The sequence below is a fragment of the Erythranthe guttata genome, chromosome 12 (genome assembly GCF_056151865.1).
Source record: "Erythranthe guttata isolate IM_541 chromosome 12, IM_541, whole genome shotgun sequence".
Classification (NCBI taxonomy): Eukaryota; Viridiplantae; Streptophyta; class Magnoliopsida; order Lamiales; family Phrymaceae; genus Erythranthe; species Erythranthe guttata.
In genome coordinates, this window is record NC_142544.1 from 833,634 (window position 1) to 856,508 (window position 22,875).

General features: G+C 32.7%; 3 protein-coding genes and 1 long non-coding RNA gene across 4 annotated transcripts; 1 reads left to right on the forward strand and 3 right to left on the reverse strand.

Moving 5' to 3' along the window:
- Window positions 1-931: 931 nt before the first annotated feature.
- On the reverse strand, window positions 932-2,239 carry LOC148766160 (uncharacterized). The gene is made up of 2 exons (XR_016035039.1): window positions 1,829-2,239; window positions 932-1,513 (listed from the first exon to the last, which is right to left on the reverse strand). It is a non-coding gene; the product is annotated as an uncharacterized LOC148766160 (long non-coding RNA).
- A 680-nt stretch (window positions 2,240-2,919) lies between these two features.
- On the reverse strand, window positions 2,920-6,095 carry LOC105972867 (immune-associated nucleotide-binding protein 1). The gene is made up of 7 exons (XM_012997848.2): window positions 5,918-6,095; window positions 5,628-5,694; window positions 4,765-4,989; window positions 4,312-4,592; window positions 3,865-4,029; window positions 3,651-3,755; window positions 2,920-3,413 (listed from the first exon to the last, which is right to left on the reverse strand). The coding sequence occupies exons 3-7, from the start codon at window positions 4,952-4,954 to the stop codon at window positions 3,150-3,152; spliced, it is 1,005 nt and encodes a 334-aa protein (XP_012853302.2). The 5' UTR covers window positions 4,955-4,989; window positions 5,628-5,694; window positions 5,918-6,095; the 3' UTR covers window positions 2,920-3,149.
- Window positions 6,096-7,645: 1,550 nt separating this feature from the next.
- LOC148766161 (uncharacterized) lies at window positions 7,646-12,828 on the forward strand. Its single transcript, XM_088826842.1, has 6 exons — window positions 7,646-7,877; window positions 8,024-8,304; window positions 8,469-8,681; window positions 10,628-11,204; window positions 11,316-11,599; window positions 12,163-12,828. The coding sequence occupies exons 1-6, from the start codon at window positions 7,649-7,651 to the stop codon at window positions 12,559-12,561; spliced, it is 1,983 nt and encodes a 660-aa protein (XP_088682968.1). The 5' UTR covers window positions 7,646-7,648; the 3' UTR covers window positions 12,562-12,828.
- A 5,904-nt stretch (window positions 12,829-18,732) lies between these two features.
- Window positions 18,733-22,029, reverse strand: LOC105972866 (immune-associated nucleotide-binding protein 1). Its single transcript, XM_088826612.1, has 7 exons — window positions 21,945-22,029; window positions 21,659-21,725; window positions 20,759-20,983; window positions 20,306-20,586; window positions 19,851-20,015; window positions 19,629-19,733; window positions 18,733-19,376 (listed from the first exon to the last, which is right to left on the reverse strand). The coding sequence occupies exons 3-7, from the start codon at window positions 20,946-20,948 to the stop codon at window positions 19,113-19,115; spliced, it is 1,005 nt and encodes a 334-aa protein (XP_088682738.1). The 5' UTR covers window positions 20,949-20,983; window positions 21,659-21,725; window positions 21,945-22,029; the 3' UTR covers window positions 18,733-19,112.
- Between the last annotated feature and the right edge of the window lie 846 nt (window positions 22,030-22,875).

Here is a 22,875-nt window from a genome sequence, read left to right on the forward strand (position 1 = left end):
TTCGATTTTAGTATGGGTTCGAGCAAGGAGGCAGATTGGATTGAAATTTTGGGAATGGGAATGAAACGTGATTTGGGAGAGTGAGTTAGAGGAAATTAGTATATTCTTGTTCCACGTCAACATTTAATATTCAATATACTATTCCACATCACATTTAACGGCCACATAGACGTCACGTGAGCCACGCGTGCTATTTCCGTCGAAGTTAGCTGCTGATGTTAACGGCAGAACATAAAGTGATCAGAAGTGGCAAGTTTGAGGACATATTTCATGGATTGAAATGTTTGAGAACATAAATCATTTTAATGATAAAGTTTAGGGACATAGACTGTAATTTTCCCCGGTGAATCACAATACTGTCACCCAAACCACCGAATCAGATGCCCTTTCTTATTTCATTCTCTCTTCTCCTTCAATTCTGAATAAATCATTATTTTCAACAATTAAAGAGTCAAAATATAATACGATACGCAACAAGTAAGATATATCACATTTAAGTGATCAACAAGCAATAAGGAATATCTTATTCTCAGTGTGCATTTTGTTTTTCCAAGAAATAATAGTGAAGAAATAGAGATCCTCACCTAGAGTCCAATGCAAGTGCTATAAGTTATCTTTACGCTCAAGCAACTCTCATGTCTTGAGTGAGAGCTTTACTATACTCAATACCTATAAAAATATTTATCACTTAATAAGTTTCCAAATACTTAATAAATGAATTCATATACATACGACATTTCCTAGTTTTCTTTATGTCCTTAAGGCCGAAAAACTTATTAATTCTAATTTAATTTAATTCCATAACCCAACACCTAAGCTCAACACATAATTATTTCATTTACCGAACCGGGCCACAAACCCATAGAATAAACTCATTTTATTAGACGAGTTTCTCAACCTAATAATAAAACTAATATGCTGCCACAGTTCATTTGAAAACTCATAACAGGTTCCACGTTTATCCAAATTGATCACATGATACCTCAAATGAAAGCTAGCAGAAAATCCTACGAGTTCATAGAGGGCTTTAGTCCCAAATTCTAAACCAAAAATAGCAGAAACAGTCTCAAACCAGCATTACAGAACTGCCAGAATTTTGGAAATATTATTTCTGGTACAGCTTATTTGAAAAACCATAACAAACTGCACGTATATCGAAACAGACCAAATGATATACCAAATTAAAGCTAACAACAAAATCTACAAGTTCACTGAAGACACCACTTTCAAATTATGAGTGAAACATAGCTAAACCAGCCCAAGAAAATGATAACAGAAACTGCCAGGATTTGACAAAAAATCATTTTGGCAGTATGTTTTGAAATTTCATAATAATTCGAAATATTATCCAAATTTGACAAGTCACATATACCAAATCGAATATAAAGTCTTCATCTACAACTGAAGAGAAGACACTGACCTCAAATTATGACTCGAATGCATAGGAAACAGTCTCGAAATATAAGTCATATGAACTGCCAGAATTTGCAGATGGAACTACCCTGTTTCCCCTCTTCAAACAAACCTTAAAACTCGATCAAACCAGGCAAGATTCACATTACCCTTAAACTTCCCCATACTGTCTACGATTTATAAGAAGGAACTGCTTTAAAATTCAAATCCCAAAACCCCCAAAATCTGCCCCGAAAACAGGATCGGCATAAGGTTTATTAATTGCAGAAATTTCAGAAATCATTGTCACAACTGTCGGATAAAAATCAACTTTGTACAGAGGTATAAATTTGGGGAAAAATCGATATTCCTATATTATTTAGTCTGTTCTATAACTTCCCAGGAGAAATAAATCCGAAATACGAAGCCTAAGTACCTCAAATTGACTCTTAAAACTTTAGCGGCAGGCTGGACTTCTCGTTGAACTCCGGCGACCACCACCTGAGACAACAGCCGGAAACCACCACCAAATTGAAGCTTACGTCGACGGATTTCCAATGATATATCCTGATCGCTGAAACCCGCCAGAAAGATCGTCAAGTCAACATCTTTCCCTGTGTTGGATGAACCCTAGCTTATCTCCAATATTCTTGATTTCTCTCTCAAATTATTCCTTCGATTAATCTCTTGATTTTTCTTTGAATTCAATGTGATTTGTGGATGATGATCCTATTGACGAGAAGGGGTAATTTATAGGAAGAAGTGAAGTTGGAAGACGCTATTAATCGGATTAAGATGACGAAGATAAACTCTGACTCACTCATTTCTCAGTTGTCCGCCAATTTCATAAACTTGATTGCCAAGTTTTCAGTTATAGTATTATTATTTATGCTTATGCCCCAATATTATCTCATAATAACGCATCAGCCCCAAATCTCATTATGAAGTACAATAAACTCTTAAAGAAATCTTAGCATAAATTACGGGCTGTTACAATATGCTTGTTTCCATCTAATAATTTTTCACAAACCTTTGTTCTCTTCCTTTCAGTTTCAAGTTGTGATTGAGTTCTACTTTGATTTGAACTCTTTGACAACCAATATATAATTGGTTTGACTTTGCAGATCAATCTTTGTGCTTATTAAGAACCTTTATTGTCATATTTTACAATATAATTAGGGTTTCATTTTAACCCTAATTACAGAGGAACAATTTTAGCAATTATGCATACGTATGAGTTATGACAAAGGGGTAGCGGATATAATGTATGCAGTAAATAAACTCTCAAGGTAATAATGAGAAAGACGCTCCCACAAAGCTGCCATAATTAATCATGAAAATATGTACAAGAAAATAATATAATATGAAAAAAAAAACAAGGAAAATAATTTGAACAAAATTCGTACAAATACGAAATGGTATGTAATCCATGACATATATTTGGTTACAAAAGCAAACCACAACACACACACACACACACACATATATATATATATATATATATATATATATATATATTGACTATTAATCAGAAGCACAATATTGCATGATACACGCGTACGCTTGTATGAAATGCAATATTAATAATCAACAAGCACTCAAATCACGTAAGAATTATAAAACGCAGCGGTTTTCCAACCCCATCGATCAGCAGTGTACGTAAAGAAGGGGAGCAGCTGCAAGAAAACATTATTAACGATCGAGAGAACTGTTTTGCAAATACAAATTAAGCCCATATTGCATGCATGCATGTGTTATTACAAAATAGCACATGAGCCTTCAGCTTCCTCGATAGCAGCCTCCAACTTAAGTCTATCTAATTGCTTTTCCATGTCATGTATTTCTTTTTGCGCTTTCAACTGAGCCTCTAGTGTGGCTGTGTGTGCTTCTGCCTTGGCTTGAGCAACTTTCGTATTTAGCAGTTCCCGTATAAGCTTTTCATTTGCGATGCGGTTTCTTTCTTGCTCCGCTGCCATGTTTTGTTTTACCTCTCCAAGGGTCTCTTTGAACTTTGCCTCAATCTGTATCAAACAATAATATATATATATATATCAATCTTGCCACAAATTTCACATATGATGATTCAATATTGGCTAGACCTAGGAGCGGAAATCGGAACGAGATTTTCGAATATAGCTATATATAGGTTTCTTTAACCATTATTAAAGTAAATTAAATCACAATATAGCTAGGTGTATAGACGCAAACATATTAATTATGACTTGAATATAACATAATTAAACTCTATTTGTGCGTACCGACGCGATCATTATCTTTTGCTGTTCTTCATATGCCTTTTTCATCTCCTCCATCTGTTCAGCCGATGCATTTTTTGAGCCTTCCTTCCACTGGTTTTCTATGTCCTGATGATTGAGTTTAGGCATCGTAAAAATTATGCAAATACACACACACACACACACATATATATATATATATATATATATATTGAAATTATTAGCAGCATGTACTCACCTTCATTTTGATAAATAGTGGATCAGTGTAGGGTATTCCACCATTGTTTTTCACAACATCATTTACTAGAGAAAGAAATTGATTCCGTTGTTTAGATTTCTCGGCTTCTATTTTTGTTCTGTTGTTGAAGAGTATTTGTCGGTTCCCACATTGTGTCAGGGTATCCTGTATGTCAATTAATCATATGTTCACACATAAATGTAACAAATAAAAGATTTAAACATACGTCCCTATTTTTGCCCCATGCATGGGGAAACTGTAGCTCACGAAAACCAAACACCTAGGTAGCTAAACGATCAGAGTATTTGCTTCAAATTAAATTCTCAAAATAGCCCGGAAGAAAATGAATAATATATATGGTCAGATAAATAAATAAATAAATGTTAAGAGACACATATATATATAATTAAGAGGAAGAGAAGAATTAATGAGATATTTAATTCGTGCCTGCAAGGGTTTGGGGCAATCTGTACCGCCCAAGTAATCATCTAGGGTTTGATCATCAGCTTCTAGTTCATCACCACCAGTGAAAATTACAATCAGATATCCAAGAATTTTGGGGCCGAAAAAAGAACTGAGTGCTTGCACAGCAGCTTCTTCTTCTTTTGAAAATCGACCCCGGATTGACAGGACGAGAACAATAGCATGGAGACCATCATTTGCCAAATTGATGCATTTGGCAATTTCATTTCCAAGAAACTCAGTATTACCATGAAAATCAAATAACCCTAGCATTTCAATCAAGTTCATCAAGTCAGAACACATGCATTAATCCTCCTTTTATCTCATTTAACAGATTAACTTTTGATTAGGATGGTTATTACACTGGGAAATAAATAAATACGCATGCATGAATATAGAGAGAGTTAAACATAAATTAGTAATAATTAACATGTATACCGGGAGTATCAATCACATTAATAATACTGCCATCCTCTAGTGGAGTTGACTGCTGCTCAGTCTTGGTAGTAACACCGCCGGCACAAAACTTTGACTCGAATGCTTTTCTTCCAAGTATAGAATTGCAGGTTGCACTTTTCCCGTGACCTGTTCGTCCAACCAAAACTACTGTTTTTGGCTTCCCTTCCATATTACCTGAACTCAAGTTATCTGCAGAAGACGACGCTGCAGACAAGATCGTGCATACGCACGTTAACTTAAACATTAATTCCATATATATATATATAACTCTTATAAAATGCGCTGTTATAAAATACAAATAATAAAAACTTTCCATCATAATAATTACGACCACCCTCTCATCTACGAGACTTCCTCCTACATGTCCATTGTTATCGAAATGTGCAGTTTCGAATGCACCATGCACATTAATCTGATACATACAAGTCAAGAGACACATCTTATGATCATCTGGTTTTAAAATGTGTTGCTCGAATGAGGTGAAACGGGTGCAAACTGTAGAATATTACACATAATCTAGAAGATTCCACTAAATTTGATACCACAAGGATAGACGTGTAAGAAGATTGATAGTTGAGGAGATAGTTGTAATTATCCAAACGTAAGGGAGTTTTTTGACTCTATCTCAGGAGAGTGGCCGTACAGTTTACCCCTAAACTATTTATAGGGATCGGATTCTAATTTCACACATACACAAAAGGCAGGAATCCAAAGCTTTTGATCACGGTAGTCTTAGTTAAAAAATGAGCAGAACATCTATTTGCACCGAGTCGGTTATTCGCCAACCGACAACAAATAAATAAATGTAAAATGAAAATAATAAACAAATAAATAAATAACACCTGCTAAAGGTAAGATTTCAAAGGCAGTGCACGAGTCTTCAACGTGGATGATCTATGGATATAGTTACTGCATACAAATTAAAAGTACCATATATCAGAAGTATACATATATAATACATACACAAACATGTGCAAAAAGGTATGCATGAAGCGCAACGCGATCGAAGAACTCAAACCACAACACGGTTAAAATTTTCAGGCGGCTTTAATTTGTGTGTGAGATGTGAAACTGCCATACATTAATATTGGATTGTTATGAAATGAATGAAAGAAAAATGGGAAATTCTTACATAGAAAATTAACAAACCCAAAGCATGAGGAGAAAAATGGAGATGTATGTCAGCTGTTTGTATTGCAAGCTAAGTATATATAAATTGATTGGAATTTTAATATTTCGCTTTTTTTCTTCACAAAAAGAAATATTCAATTGACTTTATCTCTAATCGCTCTTTTTTTCTTTTTCTTTTTCATGATTCGCTGATCGATCATGAAATGTCGTGCTAGCTAGCTAATACACTTGTGGGTTTTGTTAGAATTATTTCGTGCAAATTAACAATTATGTAAAATAGACATGGTCCTAATTAGTGTTTTCAATAATAATTATTGGTACTCAATCAACACAATATTTCATTCTTTAATTAGAAAGATCACTCGGGACAGTGTTTGTATTGATCAACCTTATTATAATAGAAGTCGTCGGCTTTCCCAACTTGATGAAACTAAAGAAATGAAAATGACAGAGCAAACAACTATACAAAACATACTTTATTTTTTAAAAGAAGGCCAAATCTCAATAATGCTTATTCAATTTGTTGAGTGCAAACCATGTTCCAGATCGGTTTACCATGTCAAATGTCTTTTGGGGAAAATCAAGAGCAAATTCAATCGGGTCTGGCCTAAATTCTGAAAAATGAAAAATTCAATTGACTTTATCTCTAATCGAATTACAAAGATCACTTGGACAGTGTTTGTATTAGTCATTCTTTTTTATGTATAAAAGTCGTCGGTTTTCACAACTTGATGAAGCAAGAAATAAAAATGACAAAGCAAATTGACAACTTTTATACATAAAAATAAAATAAAATTTTTTTGACTAATACAAACACTGTCCACTGTGATCTTTCTAATTCGATTAGAGATAAAGGCAATTGAATTTTTTTTTTTTTTCCGGAGGGTAAAAGAAACCGAAAAATTAAAAAGCCCACAAGTGTATTAGCTAGCTAGCACGACCTTTCATATATATATATATATATATATATATATATATATATATATATATATATATATATATATATATATATATATATATATAACAGGCCAGCTGCATATATAATTCCAATCAATTTATATACTTAGCTTGCATAATACAAGTACAGCTGACATACCTTGGGTTTTCTCCTTGTTTTCTCTGTAAGGATTTCCCACTTTTCTTTCATTCATTTCATAACAATCCAATAGTGCATAAGTGTATGGCTGCTATCTGGTTCTTTCATACACGCACATGCAGACACCTTAGTTCATGCATGTTCAAACTCTAAATTTTTTTTCAGTTGATGTGCTATATTTTTCATTTCGAATTCGAAAATTCCAGTTACTCATGATTTTTTCGAATATATATATGAGATTCCTGTTTACGGTCCGATTTTATTTTTTGAAAAATTGCTATATCAATTATTACGTAATTTATATTTTAGGTGATTGAAAAATTGGAAATTCCAAATTCTGCCGATTCTGATTCGAAAAATTTTGATTTTGGAACAAGTTTTTCCGTTCCAATTTTTGAAATTTTGATTTCCAATTTTTTTTTCTTTATAAGGAATTGGAACTAGCTTTTTTGACTTTCGAAAACTCTAATTCTAATACAATCTGTCCGATTCCGCCCCTAGTTGGATACAATACTGTGGCTGAGTACTTAAGTTTCCGCTTTATTTGCATCGCTATTTGTTTTTGTGTATGAGTAATTAATTACATACCTAATTAGTGTATATGGTTGTTGGTCTACTAATTCGCAGATAAGTTCAATGGAAAATGAAATTGAAAATGAAATGGTGTGGTATTCACCTCCAAGTGAGGTTAAAAACATAGTATTGGTTGGACGAACAGGTAGCGGAAAAAGCGCAACAGGGAATACTATACTTGGAAGAAGTGCATTTAAGTCAATGTTTAGCGCTACTAGTGTTACTGCAACTTGTGAGAAGCATACAACTGTACTTGAAAATGGGCTGAATCTTTCTGTGATTGATACTCCAGGTACGTACATATTATTACTAATTAGGTTAATATATTTACAAAATATATTAATTAATTCTGGTTGAATTAGCATGACATAAAAAAGAAAATAGGTTTTTTTTTTTTTTTCGTCAATATCTTTGTCTTGAATCAAATACAATTGTCAGGATTGTTTGATTTTTCTGCTCATCCTGAATTTATTCGAAAAGAAATGCTTAAATGCATGGACATGACAAAGGATGGTATCCATGCTATTCTTTTCGTCATGAAAATTGGAACTCGATTTTCAAGAGATGAAGAAGATGGTGTTTTGATGTTGCAGAAAATGTATGGCCCCAAAATTATGGACTATATGATTATAGTTTTCACTAATGGTGACGAATTTGAAGAGTATGACATGACCCTTAATGATTACTTGTGTGGTAATGATTCCCCTGACCTCTTGAAGGTATGAAAAAATCTTCGAATTTTGTTGTAGATTTGAACTCATGATCACACAAATAGTTTCTTCTGAACATGGAATTTTGAATTTATAAGCCATATAATGTTTGTCGTATCTTTGCAGAATTGTTCGTCAATATTCATAATTAGTTGTTTATAATTTTGACATAGGAAACTCTGAGAATGTGTGGAAACAGATGTGTCCTATTTAATAACAAAACAAAAGATGAAGCCGAGAAATCTAAACAACTGAAGCAACTTCATGACCTATTAAATACGGTTGCACACAACAATGGTGGAAAACCGTATACACGTGATGTTGTCGATACGAATGGTGGAAAATCGTTGACAGAGAAGCTACCTGAGCAACCGGAGAAACCGGAGGTGAGTGTTTTTCATTGATCATCACAACATGTTCTTCATTAATGATACATGTTGATTAGAGTAATTCCACTATTATGGTGCATTCATTTCTAGTGATTTAATGTTATCAATAAGGGATTTTAATTTGATATATAGCTCGTAGAGAATTTAAAGATTTTAATGCTGAATTTTATAGTTCGCTAGTGAACTTTAAATAATCGAATTAGCCCTACTTCTCGTTCATATTTTTTTTTATTACATTCAAACTTAGAAAGAAAAATGAAAGAGTCAACAATACAAGAGTCACCAGGTGATTACAAAGATAATGCGAAATACAGGTAGACCTCTTTAAATTAATACAATCATAACTATTTTTTTTTATTGATTTAGCGAAATATTAAATTATCGAATTAATAATTTTAGTGCAGTTTTACTTAGTTGAGACCGACATAAATTATTATTTAAGTGATTTTATTAATTTATCGTGATTTTATTGAATCTAAAGTGTAAAACAGTAGCCCAACCAAACCCAAAGTGTATTATTCCGTACCTATTTATTTCTTAAACTTTTGGCAACCACTGAATTCCATTGATAAAGCGATATTCTAAAACCAATCAATTTTCGTAGGAAGAATTCCCCATGCATTGAAATTTGAAATGGTAAACAAAATAAAAATCCAATATGTTGGCTTATACTATGCTACACCGGGTGAAATACACCGGGTAGATCTTTACCATTCATATAAACACAAACACATACACCCACATTGGTGTGTGTAGATCAACGGTAAAAAATCACCCGGTGTAACCTTCACCGGGTGTAGGATAGAAATAACCCCAATGTGTTAATGAAGATCTGAACCCAACTCCCTTATGTTCCTTTTATTACATAAAATCCCTGTCTATTTTATTTTTGGAAAATTACAGTTTTCACCGCCTAAGTTTGTACTTATTCCTCATTTAGTCCCCATATTTATAAAAAAACACATTTGATCCTTCATGTTTCAATAATTTAACATTTTTGGTCATTTATATCAATTTATCGTCAGTTCGTCAGTTAAGGAATTAGTTAAGGAATGATGGACACATACTTGATTCCGTTAGTAGTAACGAAAAATTGACGGAAGTAACTAAAAATGTTGTTTTTTTTAAACATGTTGGACCAAATGTATTTTTGTGAACATGAGGGACCAAATATGAAATTAGTGAAAACTTGAGGGATGAAATTCGTATTTTGCCCATTTTATTTTCCTTGCATAAATTCCCATTTCGGTAAAAAATAAACACTGTTGGATTCTATGATTTTTTTTTGTAACAAATGGGAGTTTGGTGCATATTTTTTACAGAAAAAAGTTGAATTTATGCAAAATTAATTTATACATTTAAAATTTAAATTATTTTCTTAAATTAAGTCGAACACGTTATATTTATTCATATACAAAATGAAAAATATAAGAAAATATCAGTTTGGGTGAAAGATGGAATGAATTTTCAAATTTCGCCCGTGGTTTCAATTTAAAACAAAGTTTTTCTCATTTTAATTTTCAAAATTCAGATTCCGATCTATTCCAAAAAAAAAAGAAAAAGAAAATTACATCAAGATTAGAAGTAAACAAAAAAAAATCACAAAACCATCTTTTTATACGACTTTAATTTTAATATATTTAAAGATTTGATTTTCAAAAATATATTTATAATATTAAAACAATTATGTATTTAAATAATTTATTCTTCATTTATTATATATACAAAAATAAAAATAATTTAAAACTCATTCCAACTTTCACCTCTACTTTTTCTTTTTTTTACTATTCACTGCGAATTAACAAATGAATTTGCTTGATTTAAATTTGAATTTATGTTTCTTTGCCTGATTGAAGTTTTAGAATAGTACTTTGAAGCATTTCACTTTCATTTAATATAATTACCTAACTAGTGTATATGGTTGTTGGTCTTCTAATTTGCAGACAAGTTTAATGGAAACAAATGCAAATGAAAGTGAAACTGAAAGGGTGTGGGCTTCTAATTTGCGGACAAGTTTAATGGAAACAAATGCAAATGAAAGTGAAACTGAAAGGGTGTGGTCTTCTAATTTGCAGACAAGTTTAATGGAAACAAATGCAAATGAAAGTGAAACTGAAAGGGTGTGGTCTTCTAATTTGCAGACAAGTTTAATGGAAACAAATGCAAATGAAAGTGAAACTGAAAGGGTGTGGTCTTCTAATTTGCAGACAAGTTTAATGGAAACAAATGCAAATGAAAGTGAAACTGAAAGGGTGTGGTCTTCTAATTTGCAGACAAGTTTAATGGAAACAAATGCAAATGAAAGTGAAACTAAAAGGGTGTGGTCTTCACCTTCAAGTGAGATTAAAAATATAGTACTAGTTGGACGAACAGGTAATGGAAAAAGCGCAACAGGAAATAGTATACTTGGAAAAAGGGTATTTAAGTCAATGTCAAGTTCTATTGGTGTTACCACCAAATGCGAGATGCACACAACTGTACTGGAAAATGGGCAGAATCTAGCCGTGATTGATACTCCAGGTGCGTACATGCATATCAAATTAGGGTTTCACATGATATAAAAAGAAATTTATATTAGGGTTTTTTTGTCGATAACATTTTCTTGATATATCAATCAAATGCAAATGTCAGGATTATTTGATTATTCTGGTGATCATGAATTACTTCTAAAAGAAATGTTTAAATGCATGGACATGACAAAGGATGGAGGTATCCATGCAATTATTCTTGTCATGACAATTAGAACTCGTTTTTCAAGAGAAGAAGAAGATGGTTTGTTGATGTTGCAGAATTTTTTTGGCCCCGAAATTATGAACTACATGATTGTAGTTTTCACTGGCGGTGATCAATTTGAAGAGTATGGTATGAGCCTCGATGATTACTTGGTTGGTTCTGATTGCCCAGGCCCCTTGAAGGTATGAAAATCAATGTATTTAGCTTATCAAGCTGTCGGAAATTAAATTTGAACATAATTACACTATTGGATATTTTGCGGAAATATGTGAACAAGATTAATAAGGAAATAATTGTGGAGTACTATCGCCTTCAACATGTTTCAGTACTCTTGCTAAAACTTGTTGAATTATAAGTACAAACTGATCAAGACTTATTTATTATGATGCATGCCTCATAATAAATAATCTTATATAAACATGTATCCTAGCTATCATATATTACACATGCATGTGGATATTTAGTATGTTTGGAGCGTCTACCAAGCAGTTTAATCTTATAAATTGTCTTTTCATTGTTTCCTCCGAAGAACATGTATATATATATATATATATATATATATATATATATATATATATATATATATATATATATATATATATATATGTGTGTGTGTGTGTGTGTGTGTGTGTGTGTGAGAATTTATACGCCATAATGCTTGCCTTTTCTTTTCTTTTCTCTTGTTTTTTTCCCATTTGAAGAATTGTTCATCATTCATAATTAGTTGTTTGTGATTTTGACATAGGAAACTCTGAGAATGTGTGGGAACAGGCGTGTTCTATTTGATAATAAAACAAACGATGAAGCCAAGAAATCTGAACAGCAGAAGCAACTTCACGCCCTATTAAATATGGTTGCACACAACAATGGTGGAAAACCATATACACATGATGCAATTCTAACCACTAAAGCTAGTTCCTCCAAGGCAGATAATATATCTGGATTTAAAAGCGATGACCACTCGGCACTCATCAAGTCATATCACGAGCAGGTGGAAATTGCTCAACTCAAGGAAGAAATTGTGAGACTAAATGCTTTGAGGAAATCAGATCAAGAAAAACATAAGCTAGAAATACAAATAGAGAGAGCTAAGAGGAAGAATAATCGGACCATCAATCTGTCTAATACGCCTCGTTCCTGTTAGATGTGGTAAATCATTTCGGCATCTACTTGAAAACTTAACGCCAGCCGAGCCGGCCAATGTTTGGTTTTGTTTTGGTATTCTTTACAGTACTCCCGTATGCTGTGGTTGAAAGATATACTAGAATTTATTTATGTTTGATGATCGAGTGTGTGTATTTTTTATATATTCTTCTTTCGAATATGTGTGTATAATAATGGATGAATAAACATTTGTAATTGTTTGCACTCTTGCGATTCTTGTTCACTATGTTATGGCCTCTCTTAAAATCTGAAGATTATAATTATGAACAATAAGAACTAGAGAATGAATGTGTTGATGGGTAAAGAATAAGAATAAATATATATTCTTATTCTTTACAAATTGCTCTTTATTATCCATTTATCGATCTAATAAGCAAAAGCTACAACATGTTTGCAAATTGTCAATAAAACTAATTTGTAACACTTTATAGCCCGAATATAAATCAACATACAAATAATAAAATGTAACACTTTCTATCTCAATTATTCTAGTAAAAATAGAAAATTACACTTTTCATCCCTCAAGTTTGCACCAATTTCACATTTGGTTCCTCGTGTTTCAATAATTTAACATTTCTGGTCATTTTCGTTAATTTACCATTAAGTTTGTCAGTTAAGGCAGTCACGCGAACACGATTGATTATGTTAGTAGTAACTGAAAATTGACGAGAATGACTAGAAGTGATGAACTTTTGAAAAATGAAGGACCAAATGTGTTATTTTGTGAACGTAGAGGACCAAAAGTAAAATAGATGTAAACTTGAGGGGTGATAATTGTATATTTTTTCCTTGGAAAAATAACAGTTTTCATCTCTCAACTTTGCATTGATTTCATATTTGATCCCCTATGTTCACTAAAAACACATTTGGTCCCTTAACAGAAGGCAAGTTCCACCAGCACAGCATGTGGGACGGCCGTCCCAAAACATGCCTATTTTGTGGGACGGCCGTCCCAAAACCAGGAAGAAAAAAAAAATTCGGACGGCCGTCCGAAAATCAGCACAAAAACTGGGACGGCCGTCCGACGATTTTTAGGGCGTTTTAACTGTAAAAAAATAGATTTTTTCCCCCATTATTTCCTAAACCCTCCTCTTTCCTTCTCTCGAACTCCCACACACAAATAAAGGCTAGAGAATCGAACCAAATTCTCCAAAATCTACTCTTTCAAGGCACGCCCACAAGGTGTTTGACAATTTGCTCCAACCAAATTTTGAGTTCGATTGTCAACCAATTCTCACCGAATCTATTCCAACCTCTCTCCCAACTATGTCATATATCAAACAAACGAGGCCGCACGAGCGAAGCATCATCTTCCAAAGGGAAGGGAAAGGGAAAGAAAAGTGCCACCACCCAATGAGGACGAGCGTGAGAGAGCTAGGGAGGAGCACCCCGATCACATCGACTCCGACTAAATCAGGTGTTTTCTATTCTTAAACTTTGTGCTAATTTCGTTGAGGGCAACGAAAATTTTAAGTTTGGGGGTGAAAAACATGTTTTTGTGCTTATTTGTTTAGTTACCATGCATTAGGTTTTATTCGTTTTTATTGCTTTTCTCGTTTTTCCGGCATATAAAAAAAATTTGCTTGAGTCGAATGCATCGATGAATTATGATGATGAGAGATGATCAATGTTTGATGATGAAATTGTTTGTTTTGTGTGATAAGGATTAGATGTTTGTTTAGCTTTCGATTCAACGGAACTTAGAAGCGAATTATTTCTAGGAATCACACTTTGTGCATTGCTTTGGTTGAATGTTTTGTATTTTAAATTTGAAGTTAATTTGTGTTAGATCATGCTATGTTCGGTTTTAAAACTCAACTTAGGAAATTTATGATACGAAGTATTGAGTAGTGAGTGATTTGAGATATGATTTGGGCCTTCTTTGAACCTTTTGAGCCTTTCAAGCCGACATTTTTATCGAAATTATCCTTAGAACCTTGATTTGAGCCTCGGAGAAAAGGTGTTCTTTCTTTTAGCCAATGTGTATAAGGTAGAAAAGTGGAGATTTTTTAAAAATTCCCCCTTGGAGTTCGGTCGAAATTTTTTATAAGATCTCTCTTCTTCTTAAAAAAAAAAAAAAGACGAAGAAGTATATAGGCTTCTATATATATTTATAAAATAAAAAAAAAATGAAAAAAAAAATAAAAAAAAAAAGAAGAAGAAGAGACTAGAAGGGAGAAATAAGGACTAGTTTTGAATTGTTTTGAAAGCTCGATCCATTGTCTTAAGAGCAAAAGTGGAGACTTTTGAACTCTTAAGAATCGAGTTTATTAAACTCCTTAAAGGTGAATTCATTGTTTCAAACGTCTATCTTTCAAATTTTGGCGTAATCACCTAAATTCAAGAAAAAATAGCCACATATACCCATATTTCCTACCTCGAACCAAAGAGCCTAACAATTGAAAGCCACAAAGCCCCAATGATCCCAATAGCTTAATGTTCGATATTAGTAGAGTAGAATAATTTGGTGAGTATTTGGAGTCAAGCATATGCATGTAAGTATAAATTATTTCTATCTTTAATTTGCAAATATTGGATGCTTGAAGCAATTGTATGAATTGTGGTTTTTGGTAATGGTGAGTGACTAAGTGTTGTTGAATTTTGAGCTTGCGAATGCCTAAGAATTGTCATTATAATTACAAGTTCTGAAAACGTGAAGTTGATCATTGATCTATGTGATGAGATGTTATAGTTGAGTTATTTGCTTATTTGTAGATTTTGCTTGAGGACAAGCAAAAGTTCAAGTTTGGGGGTGTGTTAAGTGTATATTTTTACACTTTATCGTATCTTTTTATTTGAGCTCTTGGTGTGTTTTAACGATAATTGATGCTTAAAAAGTTGATTTATTGTATTTTAGGTACAAATTGAAGAATTGGAAAAGTATGGGGTCAAAACTGTAATTTTGGAGAAAATATGGGTCAAAAGTGAAAAACTCAAAATTCTGAAGATTTAAAGCTCGGACCCCGTCCGAATTTTAGTTCAAATTGTGGGACCCCCGTCCGAGACTCCAAAGCTGCGCAGTAAAGGAATTTTAATTGCACGCCTTCTTCCCCAAGTTCTTCACCCTATATAAGACCAACCCAAGCACACAATTGGGGATCTTTTTTACGAAATTTGACACCACAAAACGCGAGGAACGAAGATCAACGAAGACTCAAGCATAGTTTTTCTTATTTAATTTATTTATTTTGTTTTCTTTATCATAAGAATCACGAGTAGCTAAGTTTTATTTCTAGGATTTTATTTGGAACCCTATGTGGGATTTATGAACCCTTTTCTATGATTTTATGCAAGTTTTAATTCCGGATTATTTCTTCTACTTGTTTTATTAAGTTCATGAAACTGACCACTTTATGTGCTTTTATGTTATTGTTAATCGCATGAATCGGAAGATCGGGTTAAGAATTAGAACTGTGGTAGAAGAGCCTTTGTGGTATTAACATAGGAATATAGTTAATCTCTTAGGTAGCCATTATTGAGATTTGTGCTTAATGCTGTGTTCTAGAATTAATTGCATAGGAATATAGTAATTGAATCTAGAGTATTAGAATCGCAATACACGCGGAAGCGGGTTATGATTATTTTAGCATCTCATGTTAATAATCCGGGTTAATTGCTTGCATAATTGAAGGAATTGGGGGAGTAATAATCACATAGGGGGGAGAATAAAATCCTAGGCTTGCTTATCTTGATTAAATCTTCGTTTTAAATTGCTTTCTTGTTTTTGCTTGCTTTTAATTTAGTTTAATTTAGTTAATTCTCTCTAAAATTCGACTGTGTAGGGTGGGCTTGATAATAATTGGTAGAATTTGGCGTCTAGGATTAGATAATTAAATATTCCCTGTGGTTCGATATCCGGACTTTTAGTTCACTATATTTCTTGTACAATACGTGCACTTGCGTGTAGGATTTTGATAATTCTTCGGCCCATAGTTGATTAACAAGATGCATAGTCGAATTAGATATGTATTAATATACTATTCCATATCATTTAATAGACTATCCCACTAGTATAATTTTACTATGGATCTCGTTAATCGACTATGGGCCGAAGAATCATCAAAACCCTAGATTTGAGAAGTGACGGCGGCGGATTTGTGTTTTAAAATTAATAGACTATCTCATATCTTTTAATAGACTATCACATGTATCTAATTCGACTATGGGTTTAGTTAATTGACTATTGAAAAAATAATAATATATATGGAAACTGAATAATATGTTTGTTTGAAATACTAATCAATTAGGGTAATTTTCCTTATTATATGAAAACGATTAAGGTAAATAATAATAATAATATATATAAAAAATAATAATATATATGGAAACTGAATAATATGTTTGTTTGAAATACTAATCAATTAGGGTAATTTTCCTTATATCATGTAATGTACTATCTTATTGATCTAATTCGACTATGGATCCCGTATTATTCAACCACATAGTATATTAATAATTTCAATATAGTACATTGATCTGCTATGATAGTATATTACGGTTATAGTAGTGATATGAATTGTGTTAACAAACAATATACCACTGAAATGACAAGAACATTGAGAACAACACCAACGTAAAGTATTCCAACATAACCAATAAAATAGTACATTAATAATCTCATAATTTCAATCTAGGGTTTTGATAAAATACATAAAATACTTCATAACACAATGAAACCAATATGTCGAGTTAAAACTCTAGTACATTAATAATCTCATAATAGTATAATAAAATGATAATAGTAGTATCATACGGTATTCATAATAGTATACTACTGTATTACAACGGTTTAAAACTTAACCGAAGTTACCGAGCCATTACATCGTAAACACCTCTTTATAGCAACCAACCCACCAAACCTCAACAAAATCCGTACGAAATTCGCCATCGAAAAAACCTAAAATCATGAAACAAAATTAAAAATGCAGAATACTAAAAAATGATTAAATAGACTGCAAATACATTTGAATGACAATACATTAATATCATCAAAAAAAAACTTAAAATGCAAAATTCATACGCTAATTTAAAAAACAACTATATTTTAATGTACTACCCAGCACACTTAAATCGGCTGTTATAAACAAATAAACCAACTATCGATCGGGATCAACAGACAATTATTCCGATTATTGCATAAACCAACTACGAAACTTATATAAAACAACTCTTGTCCGATCTGCGTGAACCATCCTCTTCTAACTATGTCAATCCTCTTCCAAACAAACACCATCCGCCAAAAATAACGATGTATATATTAATATGATACGACATTAAAAATGCAGAATACTAAAAAATATATTAATATGATCAAAAATAAACTTAAAATGCAAAATTCATACGATAACTTAAATAATACTACGAAATATATTTTAATGTACTACCCAGCGTCCTAAAATCCGTTGTTATAAACAAATAAACTAACTATCGACCGGGATCAGACTCATGAACTCCACGACAGCGGACAATTATTTCAATTAATGCGTTAACCAACTACGATGTTCATATAAAACAACTCTGGTCCGATATGCGTGAACCATCCTCATCTAACTCTGTCAATCATCTTCCAAACAAACATCATCCGCCAAAAATAACGATGTATATATGACGGAATAATTTTGTTAAAAAAGGTTCTACTTAATAGAATCAAGTATCAACACAACTCTTAAAAATTTCTAACCACCGTAATCGACAATCCTAGACATTGAGCGAAAAATAAAAACGAATAACGCATTCATACCCGTTTAACAACGTCCAACAACGAACGCTCAAATTCGATCCTATTTCAACGATGGTGCAGAAATCTTCAAAGACGATAAAAAACCGCTGGAACGCTGAAGAGAACCTTCGAAAAATATTGTACACGATTTGATATAACGGCCAATGATCTCACGTAATTTTATTCCGTGATTTTAGGCAACGTATCAGCAAATCTCAAATCACATAGTAAAGGAAATAAATGCCGTTTAAAAATAAAACAGGGGTATTAAAGGAAAATTATATAATACATTTTGCCAAGTTGGCAAAATTGGGTCTATCTCAAAAAGGAGGGGAAAAATTGGATCTAGTTCATTAGAAAATATGAACAAGGGGTTATCCCTAATAAACCCAGAAAATAATATAATATGAAAAAAAACAAGGAAAATAATTTGAACAAAATTCGTACAAATACGAAATGGTATGTAATCCATGACATATATTTGGTTACAAAAGCAAACCACAACACACACACACACACACACATATATATATATATATATATATATATATATATATATATATATATACATATTCACTATTAATCAGAAGCACAATATTGCATGATACACGCGTACGCTTGTATGAAATGCAATATTAATAATCAACGAGCACTCAAATCACGTAAGAATTATAAAACGCAGCGGTTTTCCAACCCCATCGATCAGCAGTGTACGTAAAGAAGGGGAGCAGCTGCAAGCAAACATTATTAACGATCGAGAGAACTGTTTTGCAAATACAAATTAAGCCCATATTGCATGCATGCATGTGTTATTACAAAATAGCACATGAGCCTTCAGCTTCCTCGGTAGCAGCCTCCAACTTAAGTCTATCTAATTGCTTTTCCATGTCATGTATTTCTTTTTGCGCTTTCAACTGAGCCTCTAGTGTGGCTGTGTGTGCTTCTGCCTTGGCTTGAGCAACTTTCGTATTTAGCAGTTCCCGTATAAGCTTTTCATTTGCGATGCGGTTTCTTTCTTGCTCCGCTGCCATGTTTTGTTTTACCTCTCCAAGGGTCTCTTTGAACTTTGCCTCAATCTGTATCAAACAATAATATACGAACATATATATATATATATATATATATCAATCTTGCCACAAATTTCACATATGATTCAATATTGGCTAGACCTAGGAGCGGAAATCGGAACGAGATTTTCGAATATAGCTATATATAGGTTTCTTTAACCATTATTAAAGTAAATTAAATCACAATATAGCTAGGTGTATAGACGCAAACATATTAATTATGACTTGAATATAACATAATTAAACTCTATTTGTGCGTACCGACGCGATCATTATCTTTTGCTGTTCTTCATATGCCTTTTTCATCTCCTCCATCTGTTCAGCCGATGCATTTTTTGAGCCTTCCTTCAACTGGTTTTCTATGTCCTGATGATTGAGTTTAGGCATCGTAAAAATTATGCAAATACGCACACACACACACATATATATATATATATATATATATATATATATATATTGAAATTATTAGCAGCATGTACTCACCTTCATTTTGATAAATAGTGGATCAGTGTAGGGTATTCCACCATTGTTTTTCACAACATCATTTACTAGAGAAAGAAATTGATTCCGTTGTTTAGATTTCTCGGCTTCTATTTTTGTTCTGTTGTTGAAGAGTATTTGTCGGTTCCCACATTGTGTCAGGGTATCCTGTATGTCAATTAATCATATGTTCACACATAAATGTAACAAATAAAAGATTTAAACATACGTCCCTATTTTTGCCCCATGCATGCACGTATGCATGGGGAAACTGTAGCTCACGAAAACCAAACACCTAGGTAGCTAAACGATCAGAGTATTTGCTTCAAATTAAATTCTCAAAATAGCCCGGAAGAAAATGAATAATATATATGGTCAGATAAATAAATAAATAAAAGTTAAGAGACACATATATAATTAAGAGGAATAGAAGAATTAATGAGATATTTAATTCGTGCCTGCAAGGGTTTGGGGCAATCTGTACCGCCCAAGTAATCATCTAGGGTTTGATCATCAGCTTCTAGTTCATCACCACCAGTGAAAATTACAATCAGATATCCAAGAATTTTGGGGCCGAAAAAAGAACTGAGTGCTTGCACAGCAGCTTCTTCTTCTTTTGAAAATCGACCCCGGATTGACAGGACGAGAACAATAGCATGGAGACCATCATTTGCCAAATTGATGCATTTGGCAATTTCATTTCCAAGAAACTCAGTATCACCATGAAAATCAAATAACCCTAGCATTTCAATCAAGTTCATCAAGTCAGAACACATGCATTAATCCTCCTTTTATCTCATTTAACAGATTAACTTTTGATTAGGATGGTTATTACACTGGGAAATAAATAAATACGCATGCATGAATATAGAGAGAGTTAAACATAAATTAGTAATAATTAACATGTATACCGGGAGTATCAATCACATTAATAATACTGCCATCCTCTAGTGGAGTTGACTGCTGCTCAGTCTTGGTAGTAACACCGCCGGCACAAAACTTTGACTCGAATGCTTTTCTTCCAAGTATAGAATTGCAGGTTGCACTTTTCCCGTGACCTGTTCGTCCAACCAAAACTACTGTTTTTGGCTTCCCTTCCATATTACCTGAACTCAAGTTATCTGCAGAAGACGACGCTGACAAGATCGTGCATACGCACGTTAACTTAAACATTTCCATATATATATATATATATATATATATATATATATATATATATATATATATATATATATATATAACTCTTATAAAATGCGCTGTTATAAAATACAAATAATAAAAACTTTCCATCATAATAATTACGACCACCCTCTCATCTACGAGACTTCCTCCTACATGTCCATTGTTATCGAAATGTGCAGTTTCGAATGCACCATGCACATTAATCTGATACATACAAGTCAAGAGACACATCTTATGATCATCTGGTTTTAAAATGTGTTGCTCGAATGAGGTGAAACGGGTGCAAACTGTAGAATATTACACATAATCTAGAAGATTCCACTAAATTTGATACCACAAGGATAGACGTGTAAGAAGATTGATAGTTGAGGAGATAGTTGTAATTATCCAAACGTAAGGGAGTTTTTTGACTCTATCTCAGGAGAGTGGCCGTAGTTTACCCCTAAACTATTTATAGGGATCGGATTCTATTTTCACACATACACAAAAGGCAGGAATTCAAAGCTTTTCATGGTAGTCTTAGTTAAAAAATGAGCAAAACATCTATTTGCACGGAGTCGGTTATTCGCCGACCGACAACAAATAAATAAATGTAAAATGAAAATAATAAACAAATAAATAAATAACACCTGCTAAAGGTAAGATTTCAAAGGCAGTGCACGAGTCTTCAACGTGGATGATCTATGGATATAGTTACTGCATACAAATTAAAAGTACCATAAGAAGTATACATATATAATACATACACAAACATGTGCAAAAAGGTATGCATGAAGCGCAACGCGATCGAAGAACTCAAACCACAACACGGTTAAAATTTTCAGGCGGCTTTGATTTGTGTGTGAGATGTGAAACTGCCATACATTAATATTGGATTGTTATCAAATGAATGAAAGAAAAATGGGAAATTCTTACATAGAAAACAAAAGGAGGAAACCCAAAGCATGAGGAGAAAAATGGAGATGTATGTCAGCTGTTTGTATTGCAAGCTAAGTATATATAAATTGATTGGAATATATATATTGCAGCTGGCCTGTAATATATATATATATATATATATATATATATATATATATATATATATATATATATATATATATATATATATATATATAACACTTGTGGGGTTTTTAATATTTCGCTTTTTTTCTTCTCAAAAGAAATATTTAATTGACTTTATCACCACCATTACCGCTGTCTCAAAGAAAAACCCCAAATTCAATCGTTGACCGTTACTTCTTAACGGTCAAACAGATGGAGGGACTAAATGTGTTAAAATGTGACAACATTAGTGTATATTTTGTTGACGGCGGTAAATGGAAGACCAAAAGTGAAAAACGTGCAAACTTGGGGAACCAAAACTATAATTATCCCTATAAAAGTCGTAGGTTTTCCCAGATTGATGAAACAAAGAAATAAAAATGACAAAGCAAATTAACAATTATGTAAAATAGACATGGTCCTAATTAGTGTTTTTAATAATAATAATTATTGGTACTCAATCAACACAATATTTCATTCTTTAGAAAGATCACTCGGGACAGTGTTTGTATTGATCAACCTTATTATAATAGAAGTCGTGGCTTTCCCAACTTGATGAAACTAAAGAAATGAAAATGACAGAGCAAACAACTATACAAAACATACTTTATTTTTTAAAAGAAGGCCAAATCTCAATAATGCTTATTCAATCTGTTGAGTGCAAACCATGTTCCAGATCGGTTTACCATGTCAAATGTCTTTTGGGGAAAATCAAGAGCAAATTCAATTGGGTCTGGCCTAAATTCTGAAAAATGAAAAATTCAATTGACTTTATCTCTAATCGAATTACAAAGATCACTTGGAC